Genomic DNA, 16,027 nt, shown 5'->3' with positions numbered 1-16,027 from the left:
GGGTGGCTGCCCACAGAGCCCCGTGGCAGTTAAGAGGTGGGCAGGGCCCTGTGCCAGGGCAGGTCGCTCCTCCCGGCGCCAGACCACGAACTAGAGACAAACCCAGGACAAACCCCAAGATGCTGCCCAGAGGGCTCTAGCCTCCCGAGCTCAGCGAGCTGCCTGTGGTGGGGGCCGCATGGCCAAGGAAGGTGTCCCAGAGGAGGTGATGTTGCAGCTGGGCCCTGAGGATAAGTCGGGACTGCCCAGCAGCAGGAAGAATCAGGACCAAACGTCCCTTGAAATGGCAGGAAAGGCCTGGCAAGGGTGGGGAAAGGGTGGGTGCCGAGGACGTCGAGGGCCTGGACCGCCTGACCGATGCCAGTGGACTGGACCCCAGCCGAGGCCCAGGCCGACTGCCCATTGTGCTGGGGGCTTGAAGTCACCAGGTTTGCGTGACAGGTTGGATCCCCCGGTTACCTCCAAAAAGGTGACAGGCTATGCTTGGGGAGACAGCTTGGGGAGTTTATTTGGCTTCATTGGATCCTGAGGCCGAGGCCCCAACCCTGGCCGGGGCAGCAGGAAGGCACCAGAGAGTCCTGGCCCCAGATGACCCCCAGGGTGGGGGTGGGGGGGGTCCAGGCACTAAGCCCTGGGGCAGGGGCCACAGTAGCAGGGCTTGGTCCAAAGTGCTGGTGACAGCTGAGGCTGGCCCCTCTCCCCTGCACTTCCTGCACTTCCCCTCCTTCCTACACCACCCCTGGGGGCAATTCCCTGAGACAGGCTCTGGTCCTCCCAACCAGCTGGGTACAGTGTTGGGCCCCAGTGGGGCAGGTAAGTCGGGGGACCCACAGGTTGCAGGTGTGTGGGGGGGTGTAGGCCCCCCATCCAGTGTGAAGGCTTCCTGTGCAGTGTAGTGTTCCTGACCCCCAAAGGGGGTGGGGTCCCTGGGGGAAACCAGGCAGCTCCAGGCTTGCCGGGCTCCTGTTCCAGTGTATACCGTGGGTTCTCTAGGGCAGCTGGAGCACGGGGGAGCGGCCCGGCCCACTCAGGGCCCTGCCTCTGGCGCCCACGGGGCCTGGGCACCTATGTCTTTGGTCTGTGCCCTGCAGTCCTGAGGGCCCCCCCGGAAGGGGTTGGCGGGTGGAGAGTCCCAGAAGGGGTCTGAGTCTGGGAACAAGGTCCAGGGTGCCCGGCGGGGCGCAGGCTGTGGCGAGGACAAAGGCGAAGGCCGTGGCCCAGCTGACACGAAGCTCCACGGGTCGATGCGGCTGCGAAGGGGTGAGGGCCGGGGTCGGCTGATGAGGCCCAGGGGCGGTGAGCGTGGGGTGCCTGGGGTGCCAGGAGCGGAGCGTGATATCCCCGGTGGGGGTGAGACAGTGCTTCCTAGGAAGTGGGGGGAGGGGGCACCGGGGTCAGGCAGCCACCAAATCCTGGGTGTCCACAGGAGGCACTGCCCGGCTCTGTGCCTTAGTTTTCCCACCTGCACAGGGAGCTGCTCGACTCAGAACGTCCACGGCCCTTTCTGCTCTGTGGTGCATCTGTTTACGCAGTGCTAAGAGCAAGCCTGGGCCTGGATCCCAGCTCTGCCATTTACTGGTGGAAGCCTTGAGCCCCTTGATCTCTCTGTGCCTTAAGCTTCCTCATCTAGAACCTGGGTGTAACAGGAGTATCTTGCTCACAGGGTCGCCAGGGTGGTTAAGTGAGACAAATCTCTCTCTATGGCAATAGGAACAGTACCTGGCGCAAGTTAGCAACCAGTAGGCGTTAGCTAGCTATCGTCACCTCACCTCACGATGATTATTCCTATTATTTCACAACCCGCCTGGCCGGGCGCCACCCCATCCCCCCACCACTGGGTGGCTGAACTTAGAACTCAGGTCCTTACAGGCGTTCCCCCGCCTTACTGCCCTGCAGGCCCCCAGCAGCCCCTCCTCCCCTCTGTCCCCCTGCAGCAGGCCGGCTTCGGCTTCGGGCCACTCACCGCGTCTCTCCTCCTCGCGTCGGGGGCTCTTGGCGGACAGCTGGCCCACGGGGACCCCCAGCTCCAGCAGCAGGGGCGCAGGGGTGGGCGGGCCGGGGGCGTCCAGGCTCAGCGGGGAGGCGGGGGCGTCGGGCGTCTTGGGGGAGAAGCGGATGAGCTGGGAGGGGGGCGGCTCGGCGGGGGACGTGGTGGACAGCGCGCGGGTCGTCGGCGGCGGGGTCTCCCCGCGCTCGCGGCCCGGGCCCCCCGGCGGCGGCTGCAGGTCGCGGCCCAGGCCCAGGGAGGCGAGCAGGGCGGTGCCGCGCAGCAGCGCGCGCTGGATCAGCTTGGGCGTCCCGGAGCCGCTGCCGCGCTCCGCCGGGCCTGGGCGCCGAGGCTCCTCGGGCTCCGGGCTCGGCCGCGGGGGGTTACCTGGCAGCGGGGGCGGGCACACGTTAGGCCGTCTTCGGGCGGGGGCCACGGGGACCCCTCAGTGGCCCTGGAACAAGGACCGAGGTCTGCTCCCCACCAGCGTCTTCCCTGACTCCATTACTCCCCCACCCAGTCTCTCCCTGGGCACGGGGCCTCCCCCCATCTCTCTCTCTCTCTCTCTCACACACACACACACACACTCTCTCTCTCTCTCTCCCTCTCTCTCTCTGGCCTTTCAGAAGGCGCGGGTATGGGAGGCTGTGTAGTCAGCAGGAGCAAAGCCTGGGAGCCCGGGAGATGGGCCAGGGGTGAGTCCACCAGGAGGCAAGCTGAGGTCAGATCCCATCTGACTTCAGTGGCCTTAATGGCCAGCCAGGGGCATCTGCAGGGCTCCAAGGACAGGCCTGGGACCTGTGCCCTCTGCCCACCTCCTCCCTGGCTGGTCAGCCCCGGTCCTTCTGCCCACCTGCCCCAACTCCATGAGTAGCTTGTACAGGGCACACAGGTCAATTCCAATGTATACAACAGCCCCAAGAGGCACGCGTCCTGGTCCCTATTCTAGAAATGAGGAAACTGAGACTCAGAGCGGTCGGTTGTTTGTGCCAGGCCGGAGCTCAGTGATTTAGGGGCATTATGTTACCCGATCCTCATTCCCCAGGGGTTCCAGGCTCAGAGAGGTTAAGGTTGTGTCTAAGGCTGCACAGCCAGTGAGGGCCGGAGATGGCCTCATTCCAGGTGGAGGCAGTAAAGCCTTTGCTCTCCGCCACTTCCCAACCAGACCCTGCTCTGGATTTCAGGACATCAGTGTCCTGCCTATGGGCCTAAGCTTGGCCCGACTCCATTCTAGACCACCAGTGGTCTAGACACTGAGAAGGTGGTGGTGGTAGGGTCCTATGGGCCTGTGATGGCCTCCTCAAAGCCCAATTTTGTCAAGTCCTCTTTGCCTCTGGAACTTGCCATGGCTCTCCATTACCACTAACATAAAGTCCAAGCTCCCTGGCTGGGCTTTCAAAGCCTTCCCTCACTCCACCTTGGGCCAGGTCTGGAGTTGGACATGGGGCTGGGTGTCCTGAGGAAGAAATTCGATGCTGGGGAAATTGAGCTTTTACAACCAGGACTCAGTTCAGGGTCCCTTTTCTCAGCTACAACTCTTACCCAGTTTCTCTGACCTATCCCCACCCCCCCCAGGCCCCGGCCTTCTAAAATGCAAATAGGCTAAATTCCCCCTCATTTCCCGGCCCTTCCTGAACTGCCTCCTGCCTGCTTTTCCAGTTTTACCCACTCCATTCACTCAACCGACATCTGCTGGAACTGGGCTGGGCCCCACAGACCCAGGAGACGAAGGCCTGGCCCCCCACGTGCTACCTGGGGCCTGCAACTCCCTGGCTCTCAACTCCCCTCCGAGTTCCAGCCAGGCTTCCTCTCCCTTGGGTGTGGGAAGCCCAGTGCCTGCACACACACTATTCCCTCTGCCCAGCACACCTTTCCCACCTTGGCTTCCTATGATCCCTTATTCACCATTTAAGACCTATGTGAAGGGGCACGGCTTCTGTGAAGCTGTGATACTGTTAATTACAATAAAAAATATCCATCAGGTCTTCATCTCATTCTTGACACAGAACTTTTCAAACTCTCAGATCTTCCTAAGTGACTGATTGACATAAGTAAAAGGGGCATCTTTTGCTCTTCCTAACCAGCCTTTTAATCACTTTTAAGTTCAGATTAATGAGGTCACTTTTGGAAAGCCCATAAGGATCGGGTCTGGTTGCTGGGGGCACGCACCACATGACTAGAGAGCTGGAGATTGAGGTCTATCACCAATAGCCAATGGTTTAATCAACTGATGCCATCCACATAATGAAGGTTCCATCAAAACCCTAGCCAAAGGGTTCAGAGAGCATCCAGGTGGGTCAGCATGTGGAGGTGCTAGGAGAGTGGTGCCCCCAGAGAGGATACTGAAGCCCCACGCCCCCTCCCACATGCCTTGCCCTCTGCATCTCTTCCCTCTGGCTGTTCTCGATCCGTATCCTTTATAATCAACTGGTAATCTAGTAAGTAAGCTGTTTTCCTGAGTTCTGAGCTGTTCTAGCAAATGATCAAACCTGAGGAGGTCACGGGATCCTCCGATTTAGAGCTGGGTGGTCAGAACAAGGGGCAACTGGGCCTTGTGGGGACCGAGCCCTTAACCTGAGGGGTCTGACGCTAACCCCAGCCAGCCTGTGTCAGAACCGAACGTGAACCACACATTTGGTGTCCGCAGTGGAGTCAGTGGCACTTTCCTCTTTTAGAAGGTTCTGGAAGCCTCCTCATCGGAGCAGTCATGGCTCACGTCAGGCCTGATTCGGCCACTCCCTGCTGTCCGCTGCACTTGTTCCTTCATAAGCTGATTGATTCTGGTGCACGAGGGTCCACCAGACTAGGCCCGCCCCCAGGGCAGGGCAGGGCTGATTTCGAACAGGTCCATGCCTGGCTCATAAAATGCATCGATACACGCTGGATGGAAGAATCCATTCTTATAATCCTTGCAACAGCCACACAAGGTGAGCGTTACTATACCACTTTGCGGGTGAAGAAATGGACCATTTATAATGATATTAAGCAAAACAGGGCACAAACATGTTTCAAACTGGCAGGAGAAATGAGATAGAGTTCAGGGGAGATGGAAGTCAGTACACAAAATGAAAGTGTAAAGACATTCCTGTGGTCAATGGCCTGAGAAACAGAGGTTTCCAAGAGATAAGGGCCTTGCTCAAGGTAATTCAGTAAGGAGTTCCCTGAACTTGCCTCTAAGCTTCCTAGCACGAGGAGCTGGCATCCCTGTGGTTTAGGATAAAGCAGTACAGCCATCCTGGACCCAGAGATGAAGGTGAAATTGCTTCCGTGGGGCCTCACAGCAAGGACGTGCCATGTGGTCGTTAGCAGCTCCAGGGCAACATGCTTCATGTTGAACCTGAACCAGAACCTCTGGGGCATGAGGATCAGAAGGGCTATTGCTTCAGTGTAGGCTGACTGCATCCACCAGCAGGCAACTCACCGCAACACATTCCCCAGTAGTATGGCGTATGCCTGGGGCAATTTCATAGGGTCTTCTTTGATTCTCAGCCAGCCTTTTGGCTCTGTGGGTGGCTGAGAGATCAAGGTTATATACTCTCCTGGGCCCAAGATGGCCACTGGAGTGTGGGCTTGTGCTCAGGGAACCAGGTGCTCGGCCAGCAACTGGGCTGGGGTAGGTGAGATCCTTCCAGATAGGGGTCAAGCTTGAGAAGGATTGGGTTCAGGCCCCTGTGTCCCACTCCTGCTTGCTGGGGAAGGTCAGGGCCAGAGGGCTCTGCAGAACATAGTAGGGGCTGCCTCAACCTACACACCTGGGTTGACAGGACTTTTAAGTTCTCTACTGGCCCTTCTAGCTTGGTACCTTCTAAAGCAGGTGAATCCAAGATTCCCCCTTGGCCTTCCAATTCTCAATTCAGTCCCTGCAGCCCAGCCAGCTTGGGGCAGTGTGATTTCTGGAGTGGAGAATGGTGTGGCAGATGAGGGTCAAGGGTCCCGCCTCTGGAGTGAGACCTGGGTTCAAATCTCTTGTTCTGCTGTGTGCACTACATCAAACCACACAACCCCTCTGCGCCTCTGTAAGATGGTGCTAATAATAATACCCACTTCACAGCATTGCCTGGCACATAGGAGGGACCTAGTAAATGTTACCCGTTGTTACTACTATGAAAATGTAACTCAATAATGATGGGGGTGATATGCTGGGCGGGGTGACAGGGGCGCTGATGGGACCCAGAGGCAAGGAAGGATGCAGCTTTCTACCCCTTGCCAATCCTGAGCTGAGCTCTTATCCCTCTGACACAGGAGCCCTGCTCTCTGCCCAGCCCCTTAGCTTCCCAAGCAGTGTGTATGTGCCCAATCCTTGCTTCAGGTGAAAGCTTCTAAGCCTCTCTGAGTTCAAATCCTCAGGTGAGGGCTCTAGGTAGGTTACTTTTCCCTCTCAGAGCCTCAATTTTCTCATCTCTGAAATGACAATAGTAATAGCATGTCTCTCAATGGGTTGTTGCTCAGATGGCATGCCTGGAGCCCAGTAGTTAACTACAGCTATCCTACTGGAGGACAGAAAAGCTCAGAACTACCCTGGATGCAGTGAAAGCAGGCCCTGGATTCCACGCCCTGCTCAGCTTTCTTATCCTCTTCTCCACCTAGAGGACCCCCAGAAGGGACTCTGAGAAGCACAGTGTGGCAGCTACCTGCCTGGCTCCACTATGCATGGGCAGTTTCCCTCCCCTCTCTGGACCCAGCTTCCCTTGGGTCCCAGAGGGGGAGAACCATTCCCCGTCTTCCTTCCCTCCCTACAGCCTGCCGAGGCACAACAGCTGCCACAGGGCCATGACAGAGCCCTCTTGCATGCCAGGCCTGACAAGAGGACCCCACTCTGGGCCCCCTGAAGCCTGGGCTCAGCTGTGGACCTATAGGTTAGATGTGGCTTCTAGGAACGGCCTACCCTACAGTTAACTTCTTGTAGTTCTCCCCACAGTACCCACAGGAGTGCAGCAAGAGTCTGCAGGAGGGTAGACAAGGCCACTCACCATTGAGCATTGGGGGTGTGGAAGGAGATCCCAAGGAGGATGAGTCATCTGAATCCAGGTACCACGTGGCTTCATCCAAGCGGGACCTTCTCCTGGGGAGGGGAGGGGAGGGGAGTTCGGCTTCATGAATCTCGAGACCACTGGGAGGCAGATGATGGCGGGGTGGGGGCACTCAGGCACTCACCTCCCATTCTGGGCTTCCCCAGGCTTGGGGGAACTGGGACCCCAGGCCCAGCATGCTCGCCGCTCTCCATTGCTTGAGTCCTCCAGACGTCGGGGTGACTGGCGGCCCCATGCCTGGCCTGGTTCTGCAGGCTCCACTGTAGGAGGAAAACCGGGGACTCTGAGCTGAGGTCAAGAGCCCCATCATGGGAGTCAGGCACCAGGGACTTCTTAGGGGATGGGGGATCAAGCTGGAACCCATTCTGTTCCAAGGGTGGGCTTTGGGGCACAGAGAATCTTAACAGAACGGAGATGGGGAAGGTGGGTTTGGGTCGTGGGGCTAGCAGTGGGGCGGGGCATCTCACCTAGTCCTTCAGCTGCCATTGTGCTTAGTAGCACCCTGTGGCAAGCTTGCCTGTGTCTGAATTCTGGCCCTGCCCCTTGTCAGTTGTGTGACATTTGGCAAGTTACTTTTTTCATCTACAAAACTCTGATAAAGACGAATGCTGCCAAGAGAACTCAGAGGTACCACAGACATGGGAGGGAGCCAGGGTGCTGGGAGTTAGAGGAGGAGACAATGGGTGGCATCCACCTCCTAAGGTAAAGTTTGACAGAAGTTAGATAACGGGTGTGTGTGGGGGGGTTTGCATGAAGAGAGGTTTCTTACACTGGATAGCCCGGAACCGGGGGAAGGTGGGCGAATCTCCAGCTCCGACCTCGAAGACGTTTCTCCTCCGGTCCAGGCCAGGTGAGGCCTGCACAGTGATGCGGTGTTTGAAGTCTGGGGTGGGGGGAAAGCAGGGTGTAGGTTTGTGGTAAAGAAGAGCCACGTTCAACCCTCAGGGCCGTCAGCTGGGTCCCAGGCCACGAAGGCAGTGCAGGGACCCGGCCTGGCACGGTGGCTTTGTGACTGGGGCCGGCATCACTACCTTCCTGGGCCCAATCAGGCTCCCGGTAGGGAAGGAGAACGGCCTGGACGCCACCATCCGAAGAAGCTATACGGAGACGGAGATTCCCCCGGGAGGACACCCGCCGGGTCCCCAAGGCCTTAACAGATCTTTCATGAGTCCCGCCCTTCCACGGGCACAACCCCTCCCCCGGCGCCATGCAAATATTTCTGCCAGAACCCGCCCACACACGAAAACAGCGCTCGCGGTCCCACCCCTTCCAGCCTTCAGCTCACAGGCCCGCCCACCAACATCCCCGACCAATCCCAGTGCGGCCGGCACGAGCCTGACCCCACCCCCCCGCCCACGCAGCCAACGGCTGGGCGGTGCGCTGGGCCCCGCCCCTTACCGAGGGGCATGCTGATGCGCTCGCCGCCGTCCCGCGCGCGGAGCTTGCTGCGCTTGAAGGTGCCGCGGCGGCGGCGGACGTGCGGCCGCTCGCGGTCCACCTGCTGCAGCAGCAGCGTCAGCTCGCGCTCGAACACCTCCAGCTCCCACTGAGCCAGCAGGTGCTCGCGCCGCCGCAGCTGCTCCGCCTGTGACCGCTGCTCACGCGCCGCGCGGGTCAGCTCCTCCTCGCGGCTCAGAAGTTCCTGTGCCCGGGACAGTGAAGGCAGTGGGATCAGTCCGGTACGGACCCTAGCGTCGGCCCCCGCTCTCTGCCCCAAGGAGATGGGGCGGCACTTCCCGGTGGCTCTTTCCAATCCCGTGACCCCCACCTTTTCCTTGGCCCGCAGCTCGTCGAAGAGGCCTTGGATCTCGCGCTTCCAGCCTTCCTGCATGGAATGGAAGGAGTCCCGCGGCATTTCCCGCAGGACTTGCGCCTCTAGCGCCTCCAACTGCTGCAGGATGGAGGCAAAGTCGGGCCTGCGGTGGGGGTCCTGCGCCCAGCAGTCTGGGGACACGGGGTGGAGGGGGAACAGAATGAGAAGGGGTCTGTGGGTGGATGTGTCTTGTGCCAAGGAGCCCTGTCCCTCACCCTCCAGCCCCTTTCCCTTACCTGCCATGAGCTGTGCGAAGGGCTCAGGGCAGGTGGATGGGATGGGCAGCGTGAGCTTGTTGACAGCTACTCCATAGGCTACAGCAAGGCAGTCGATACCACGGTAGGGCACCTCCCCAGTCAGCAACTCCCACAGCAGCACCCCAAAACTGTAGGCAAGACAAAGGGTCTGTGTCCCCTCCTCTATTTACTCATTGCCATTTCACCCCAGAGCAACTAGGAACCAAATGATTTGGGTCCCTCCCCCTGGGCTCTGCCTCTCTGCCCAGCCCTAGATTTGGGTAGCCACCGCTGCCCTCTTCAGCCCACAGATGGCCTTGTCCAGTCTCCACCCAGGCCTCACCTCCAGACATCGCTGCCCTTAGAGAAAGTGGAGGCCTTGATAACCTCAGGAGCCATCCAGGCGTACGTGCCTGCAGCACTCATTTGTGTGGTTTTGTGCCACTCGCGGGCCAGGCCGAAGTCAGTGATCTTCAAGGTCTTGTGGTCCATGTCATCGCCTTCAATGGGCTGCAGCAGGAGAACTGGGGAGGAGGGAGGCAGGATTGTGGGTGCTCCACACTCAGGTCGTGGGGACAAGGGAGGCCCTAGGAGCAAACCATCATCTGACAGACATGCTGGCTAGGTCCTGGGAGCACAGAGGTGGCCTTGCTCTGGAGAGTTGGGGTAGAATCAGACAAAATGCTGGGAAATGTTTATGGAGGGGCTCCTTGAGGCCGGGCATTTACGCTCAGCTCTGGCACTCCCAAAACAATCTCTGAGGTACACATCATCATCCCAATTTTCCAGAAAAGGAAACTGGGCAGAGAAACGACTTGCCGAGATCATATGCAAATAAAGAACAGTTTCAACCTGGTCTGTGTGGTTCTAAAGCCAGTGTTCTAACTTTTCCCTAATGCTGCACTGAATAGAAACCCCATGTCTTGTCCTGTTGCCGAGGCACGAGTGTGAGAATTAGGACCTCCCTTGGGATGGGGAGCAGGAGGGAACCCCTTGGTGAGAAAGGAAACCCAGCAGTCCCTGGTGCCCATACCCCCTCTTGGCTATAGAGCCACTCCCCGGGGAGAGAGAGACTCCGACCAAAGATGTCTACTGCTGCAGCTGGATGTGAAGAACAAGGGGGTCCAAGAAGTGAAGGTTCTTGGCAGAAAGGAGGAGCTTGGGAAAATGTGGGAGTGGATGGTCAGATCTGGCAGGGGTTCGTGGTGTCGACCCTGGTGGGGCCACCATACTCTGTACAGAGAGAAGCAGCGACTTAACAAATCTCATCAGGACAAACATGGTTCAAATGAAAGAAGGTCTTGAGGAACAGAAAGATGATAAAGTCATAGAATCATCAAGGGTTTGAAAGGGCCTCTCCCTTTCCTAGTTCTGAAGCAACATCCAAGCCAACTACCTTTCTGAACATATGTCATTTCAGGGCACACACACCTGTTAGCTCTCCTGTCCAGGGTGACAGCACCATTCTGGGGGCAGCTTAGGGTCCTGGGCGTGGGGCAGAGGGGATGGGCACCTAACCCCGCCTGGCGAAAGGGAGTTCTCAGAGGAGGTGGCAGAACCAGGGTATTCACTTTTCCAGGCATAAAGCCATAACCCCGCGATCCCACTGCTGGCCGAGCTCTGTGGGCCTTGTGGGGGCATTTGGCACTGCTGTCCACCCCCTCCCTTCTTTCTTTGATTCTGGGGCCTCTGCCTGTGTGTGCTGTTTCCTTAGGGCCTCCCCATGCTCAGCCTTTTCAGTGTCAGTGGTCCATCAGAGCCTGGCCTCTCCTCAACCTCTGCCCACTGCCCCCAGGCTATCTTGGTCTCTCCTAAGTGCCCGCTGCCCCCTCCCCATTGGCCTCTCCCACATTTGGAGCTCTAGGCCAGAAGCCAGTTCAGCTGCCCATGAGTGCCCTATCTGACGTCCAAATGCCCTCAAAAACCACCTTCATCATCCCACCGTGCCCAGCAAGTCTGCCTGCCACTTCTCCTAATTCAGAGAATGGTCCTGCCATCCACCCTCTCGTCTTCTGGAGCCAGATTGGGGCTGAGTCCTGAACAGTTAATAAAGCTAAGGATGACAACAAAACCCACCTCAGATGATCATCATTAAGTATTTAACAAGATCACACTTTTTTTTTTTAAACTTTTTTTTCTTTTTAAGTAGGCTCCATGCGCAGCATGGAGCCCAACATGGGCCTTGAACTCACAACCCTGAGATCAAGACCTGAGCTGAGATCAAGAGTCAGACGCTCAACTGACTGAGCCACCCAGACGCCCCCAACAAGATCACACTTTTTAAATCCTTCACACAGGGTGGGACAACTTTAGGACACTGTGTCGGCTATCCTAAAGATTAGTCCTCTACCATCTTGTGTTGACTCTCCAAGCTGTCCTGTCACAAGATTTTCCCTGCTTTGCAACAGCCTCTGGCCGGGCTGCTGGAGGCTCAGAACTGGACCATTCAGTAAACGCTACACAGGCTCGTTCCAAAGCAGAACCGCAACAGGGTGCAGGCAGGTGGCTGGAGTGGGACCAGGCAAAGGGGTCTGTGTGTTGAGGCTGGAGAGGGACTCCAGTCTCCTCTGGTGACAGGAGCCACCCATTCTCTTAAAGACCGACTGGCCACTTGTACCTCACAGACCAATGAAGCACTTTCTGCACCAGCATCTCTGGCTGGGAGGCCAGCCTCCCCTTTTCCAGCAGGTAATCTGAGGCCCAGAGACAGGCAGCCTCTCATCCAAAGTCTTGGGACTTCTTTGTCCTGGTGGCCTGTCACCTCCCACCCCCAACTTGGCTTGACACCTTTGAAGCCTCACCCTCACCTCCACCTCCCCTGCTTTTTTCCAAGTGCCTTACATTTGTCCCAACCCAAGTTGCTCCTCTGGCAGCTGATATAGACCTTGGGGAAGGGGTGGTCAGGAGCCGCCTGGAGGAGAGGGGGCTGGAGATCCCATGCTCTCAGTCCCCACTGCGCGCTTCCTGGCCTCTGAAAGGGCTCTGGCCCCCAGCCCCCTCCCCAGGCCGGCCTCTGTGGGGCTAGGGAGTGGCCTAGGCAGCTCACACCTCTTCCGCTTCCCTCCCATGGTCCCTACTTCTCCTTTCTGGGAGGCCTGGGCCAGGTCTCCAACTGGGGGGGGGGGGCAGTCCTTTGGGGGAGAATTGGGGGAGGTCAGACCCAGGCTGGGCTGGCTGGTCAGTCCTGTGACTCGTGGGCCCAGAGAATTCCCCCTCCGCTCCCCGCCAGGCTTCCTCACAAGGCCCCCATTGTCCAGGAAAATCACGCCATTGTTTCCTGCCTGTGCCCCCCCCAACCCAGGGACTCCCCCCACCATCCCGCAGACAGCACCCCAGGCCTAGGACTGGGGTCTTCGAGGTGGGAGGCCAGGCTCAGAGAGGCTGAGGGCACCTTGCCTGCCCTTCACCACCACCCAGACTCTGGGAGAGAAACAGGGGAAGCGGGGGGGATGCAATCCCTGGCTCCTTCCTCTCCCACAGCCCCCCCCTTCTTTCCTCCCCTGCAGGCAGCTGGGCTGGGGAGGGAGCTGAGGCTGGAGCAAGGGCAGGAAGCCGGCTCAGGGGCAGCAGGAAACGCAGGAAGCAGTGGGGAGGGTGGGGAGCAGGGGCCTGGGCTATTGTTCCATTTTCTCTGGAAAGAAAACTGGAGGAAAAACAGAAGAAGGGAGTCCCCTCCCCCAAGGCCTTCGGGGAATCTCCCTTGGGTTGGAGCAGGGAGTGGGGGTCCCTGGAGGGCTAGGGCCAGGGAGGAAGGCTGAGCAGTGGGAAGTGCCCCACTGGATGAGAGGAGTAGGTGGAGTGGCGGCAGGCCTCCCCTGACCCCTCCAGGCCTGGCAAGGACTCGGATATTACTGGGTCCTGGCGTTCTGCTCCCCACAAGCCACTTGTATATGGTCAGCCCAGGCCAGGAGACCCAAAATATCCACGCTCACTCCCCACCAAGAGCTGCCCATGTCTCTCCAATAACCCATCAGCCCCGGCCCTGTGTCCCCCCTACTGAGGGGCAGGGTATGTGGTGCTGGGTCCTGCATCTTTGCCTTTGCTCTGGCCAGGCCCTGACTGAACATTCAACTGGGTGCCTCTCTGAACCCGTCTGCTTTTGGCCTGGTGTGAAGCTTGTCTGCTCTAGGAAGCCCTCTGAACCTATCACTTGCTTGTCTTGGGTCCATGCTGGGCAGTGTGTTGGGCCTAAAATGGCTGGAGATGGATTACCTTACTGCTTAAGTCTCCCTTAGCCCCACCACGCCCACCCCAAGCGCTAATTCCAGGCAAGGCCCCATTGGTGATCCAGCCCTCAAACGTTCACCCACATAGCTGCAGACCCACTATGCCAGGCAGCAGACACCAGGCTTGCCCAGTCCCTTACGCCATTTCACGTTCCTGGTCACTCCCTTTTTACAGAGTCCAGAATTGAGGCTCTGAGTTGAAATAACCAGCTAAAGGTCCCGCAGTCAGGGATATGGGCGGGGCCAGAATTCCAGCCCTGTCCCCAGCCTGGACCACCAGGGGTAAGGGAGTGGGTGGGGGGGCTTTTCTCTCCAGGATCTCTGTTCTGGAGGAGCTTCCTACCCTGAGAGCAGAGCATCAACAGCACAAGGATGAACTTTAGGGGAGAGGAAGATGAGTGCCAGCATCCAGAACTCTACTTCCTTGAAGTGGTGCCCATGGTTAGGCAGGATGCTTATGGTTCAACCGGGAGATCCCAATTTTCTAATCTGGTGGCTGGGAGCTGGGGTCAAGGACTCCTTCTGAGATTGGGACGTGAAGGACTGTTTGGTGCCCGGGTCTCCTGCTTTGGGGCCAGTATGGGCCCATAGCACCCAAGTCAACTGGGACTCCCCTAGGGCAGGAGCTCCTGCCTCTAGTAGATCCCCAGGTGGCTCAGCTGAGAGTTGGCAGTTGTGTGCTTGGGCCATGCCGCCCTCCAACCATGCTCCCCAAAACTCACTGTTGTTGGACTTGAGGTCTCGGTGGATGACGGGCACCAGGGCCTCACAGTGCAGGTAATGCATCCCACGGGCAATTTGCACAGCCCAGTTGACCAGCACGTGGGGGGGCACACGCCGCCCAGCCAGGGCACGGCTGAGGGGCCCACCGGCCGCGTACTCCATCACCAAGCACAGGTTGGGCTCCTCCAGGCACACGGCTTTGAGGGCAATGATGTTGGGGTGTGCCAGCATGGCGAAAAGCCGGGCCTCCTGGCGCACGCTCTCAGCTGTCACACTGATGTCCTCATCGGGGTCCTGGCGAGCTGCCTTCACAGCCACCAGCTCACCTCGCCAGCTGCCGCGATAGACCTTGCCGAAGCCACCGATGCCGATCACCTCCTCCAGCCGCAGCTCTTGGAAGCTGGCCACCTCGCAGGGGGGCGGGCCACCGCCCCGAGACACATAGTTGGATGGAAAGATGCCCACCTGGCCGCCCACCTGGCCCGCCCACCAGCCCTCATCGCCTGAGATAGCTGCATCCCGGGACAGCACCTCCACACGGTCGCCCTTCCTCAGGGCCAGTTCGTCCTGCCCATTAGGCTCGTAGTCAAACAGGGCTGTCCACACTGGGTTGGCATAAGCCGCTGTCTTCGGGGACCCCTCTGGCCAGCCTCCGCCGCCGCCCCCACCGCCCCCACCGCCACTGCCATTCCATGACCCCAGCGGGCTCTTGAGAAAGAGGTTCTTCAAGGGCTCCATGGCTGGGAGCTGATATTGCGGCAAGCGGAGTACCTTCCCTGGGTGCCCCCGGTCCCCACCCCTGCTGGCTGCCGAGGCCCTAGTCCCGGAACCTGGGCATCCGGGCCCTGGCCCTCAGCCCCAGACCCAAACCTCTCTGGGGAGCCAGGAGTACTGACTCCCGGCCCCCCGCATCTCGGGCTTCTAGAGGGCCACCCAGGGCAGTGTGGTCAGGCTCTGGGGGTGGGACCCCGGGGCCTCCGGCGTCTCACCATGGCCAGCTTGGAGGGGCCCGAACGTCCCTCAGTCCCGGAGCAGTCCTGGGAGGTTGGCTCCGGCACTCGCCAAGTGCAAGGTGGGGCCAAAATGGGCAGCGCCTGGACTCCGTTGGGTCTTTTTGCGCAGGAGGTGGCTGGAGTGTCCCTAGTTGGCCTGAGCTGCCGCTTCCCAGCCCGGCTCCCTCTGCCCGACGGCTCCAACCCCGTTCCCTTCTTCCTCCTCCCTTTGTACTTTGGCCCCGGGGGCGGGAGGCAGAGGTGGAGGGTGGAGTTTCACTTTTTTCCGCTCTTCTCCCTCCTGCAGGAAACAGCATCAGATGACGCGGTCGGGTAGCACTGCTCCCCTCCCAGAGGCTGCCGGCGCTGGTCCCGGGAGTTCCCGGGTAGGCGGGCAATGAAGGGCAGGAGGGGATGGGTAGCCCCGAACGCCCATCACAGAAGGTTCAGGGTCAAGGTTGGTCTTTGCTAAAGACAGGCCATCCCCTCCGCATCCGCATCAGCAAAACAGGGTAAAGAACCCGACTTGGGAGTGGGGCAAACCTGAGTCTAGTCTTGGCTCCGAAGTTGCAAGACTGTGTGACTCATCCTCTCTTCGCCTCCTTCCCTTCATACCTGACATAGGGCCCAGAAGCTCGGCTTTGCAGTTTGGGTTGGGAGTGGGGAAGATTCGAAGACAGAACTGGCTGCATCTCAAGCTCTTGGAACGGGTTGTCTAAGCCTGTCCTCTTCCCCTCACCTGGGAAACAACCCACTTCATGCCACTTACCAAGTGGGCGGAAACCCGAGACTGTCGTCCTGAACTTCGCCCAGTGGTTGGATTCAGAATAGCTCAATCGCCCTCACAACCGCTGGATTGACCCCCCAATTGCCTTGAACCTGGCACTTTAAGAAAAACGACGTTATCCTATTTCTATTACTCATGTCTGTTCTGGAGGGTTGCTCTCTACACGCTAAGTCTGAGCTGTGACCCGGAAGTAGAGGCCGCTTGGGGCGAGAGTGCGGGCTTGAGGTCCGGCG

At 59.0% G+C, this 16,027-nt stretch overlaps 1 protein-coding gene across 2 annotated transcripts; it reads right to left on the bottom strand.

The window, feature by feature from the left end:
* Window positions 1–483: 483 nt before the first annotated feature.
* MAP3K11 (mitogen-activated protein kinase kinase kinase 11) lies at window positions 484–15,986 on the bottom strand. 2 transcript variants are annotated; one of them, XM_028118463.2, is made up of 11 exons: window positions 15,777–15,986; window positions 14,015–15,308; window positions 9,410–9,590; window positions 9,067–9,215; window positions 8,786–8,961; window positions 8,416–8,659; window positions 7,787–7,900; window positions 7,142–7,277; window positions 6,958–7,049; window positions 1,964–2,374; window positions 484–1,365 (listed from the first exon to the last, which is right to left on the bottom strand). In XM_028118463.2, exons 2-11 carry the CDS (start codon window positions 14,751–14,753, stop codon window positions 1,028–1,030), a joined length of 2,580 nt encoding a protein of 859 aa, XP_027974264.1. In that variant the 5' UTR covers window positions 14,754–15,308; window positions 15,777–15,986; the 3' UTR covers window positions 484–1,027. The 2 variants fall into 2 exon arrangements, with proteins under 2 accessions (XP_027974264.1, XP_087873967.1); XM_088017841.1 differs by lacking the exon at window positions 15,777–15,986 and having other exon boundaries at window positions 14,015–15,328.
* Between the last annotated feature and the right edge of the window lie 41 nt (window positions 15,987–16,027).

The sequence above is a fragment of the Eumetopias jubatus genome, unplaced genomic scaffold, assembly GCF_037043125.1.
Source record: "Eumetopias jubatus isolate StellerSeaLion01/CBP00866 unplaced genomic scaffold, mEumJub1_p1.0 scaffold_13, whole genome shotgun sequence".
In the NCBI taxonomy this organism is placed as follows: Eukaryota; Metazoa; Chordata; class Mammalia; order Carnivora; family Otariidae; genus Eumetopias; species Eumetopias jubatus.
The sequence above is the reverse complement of the archived record's forward strand: the minus strand, read 5'-3'. Positions and strand labels throughout refer to the sequence as shown.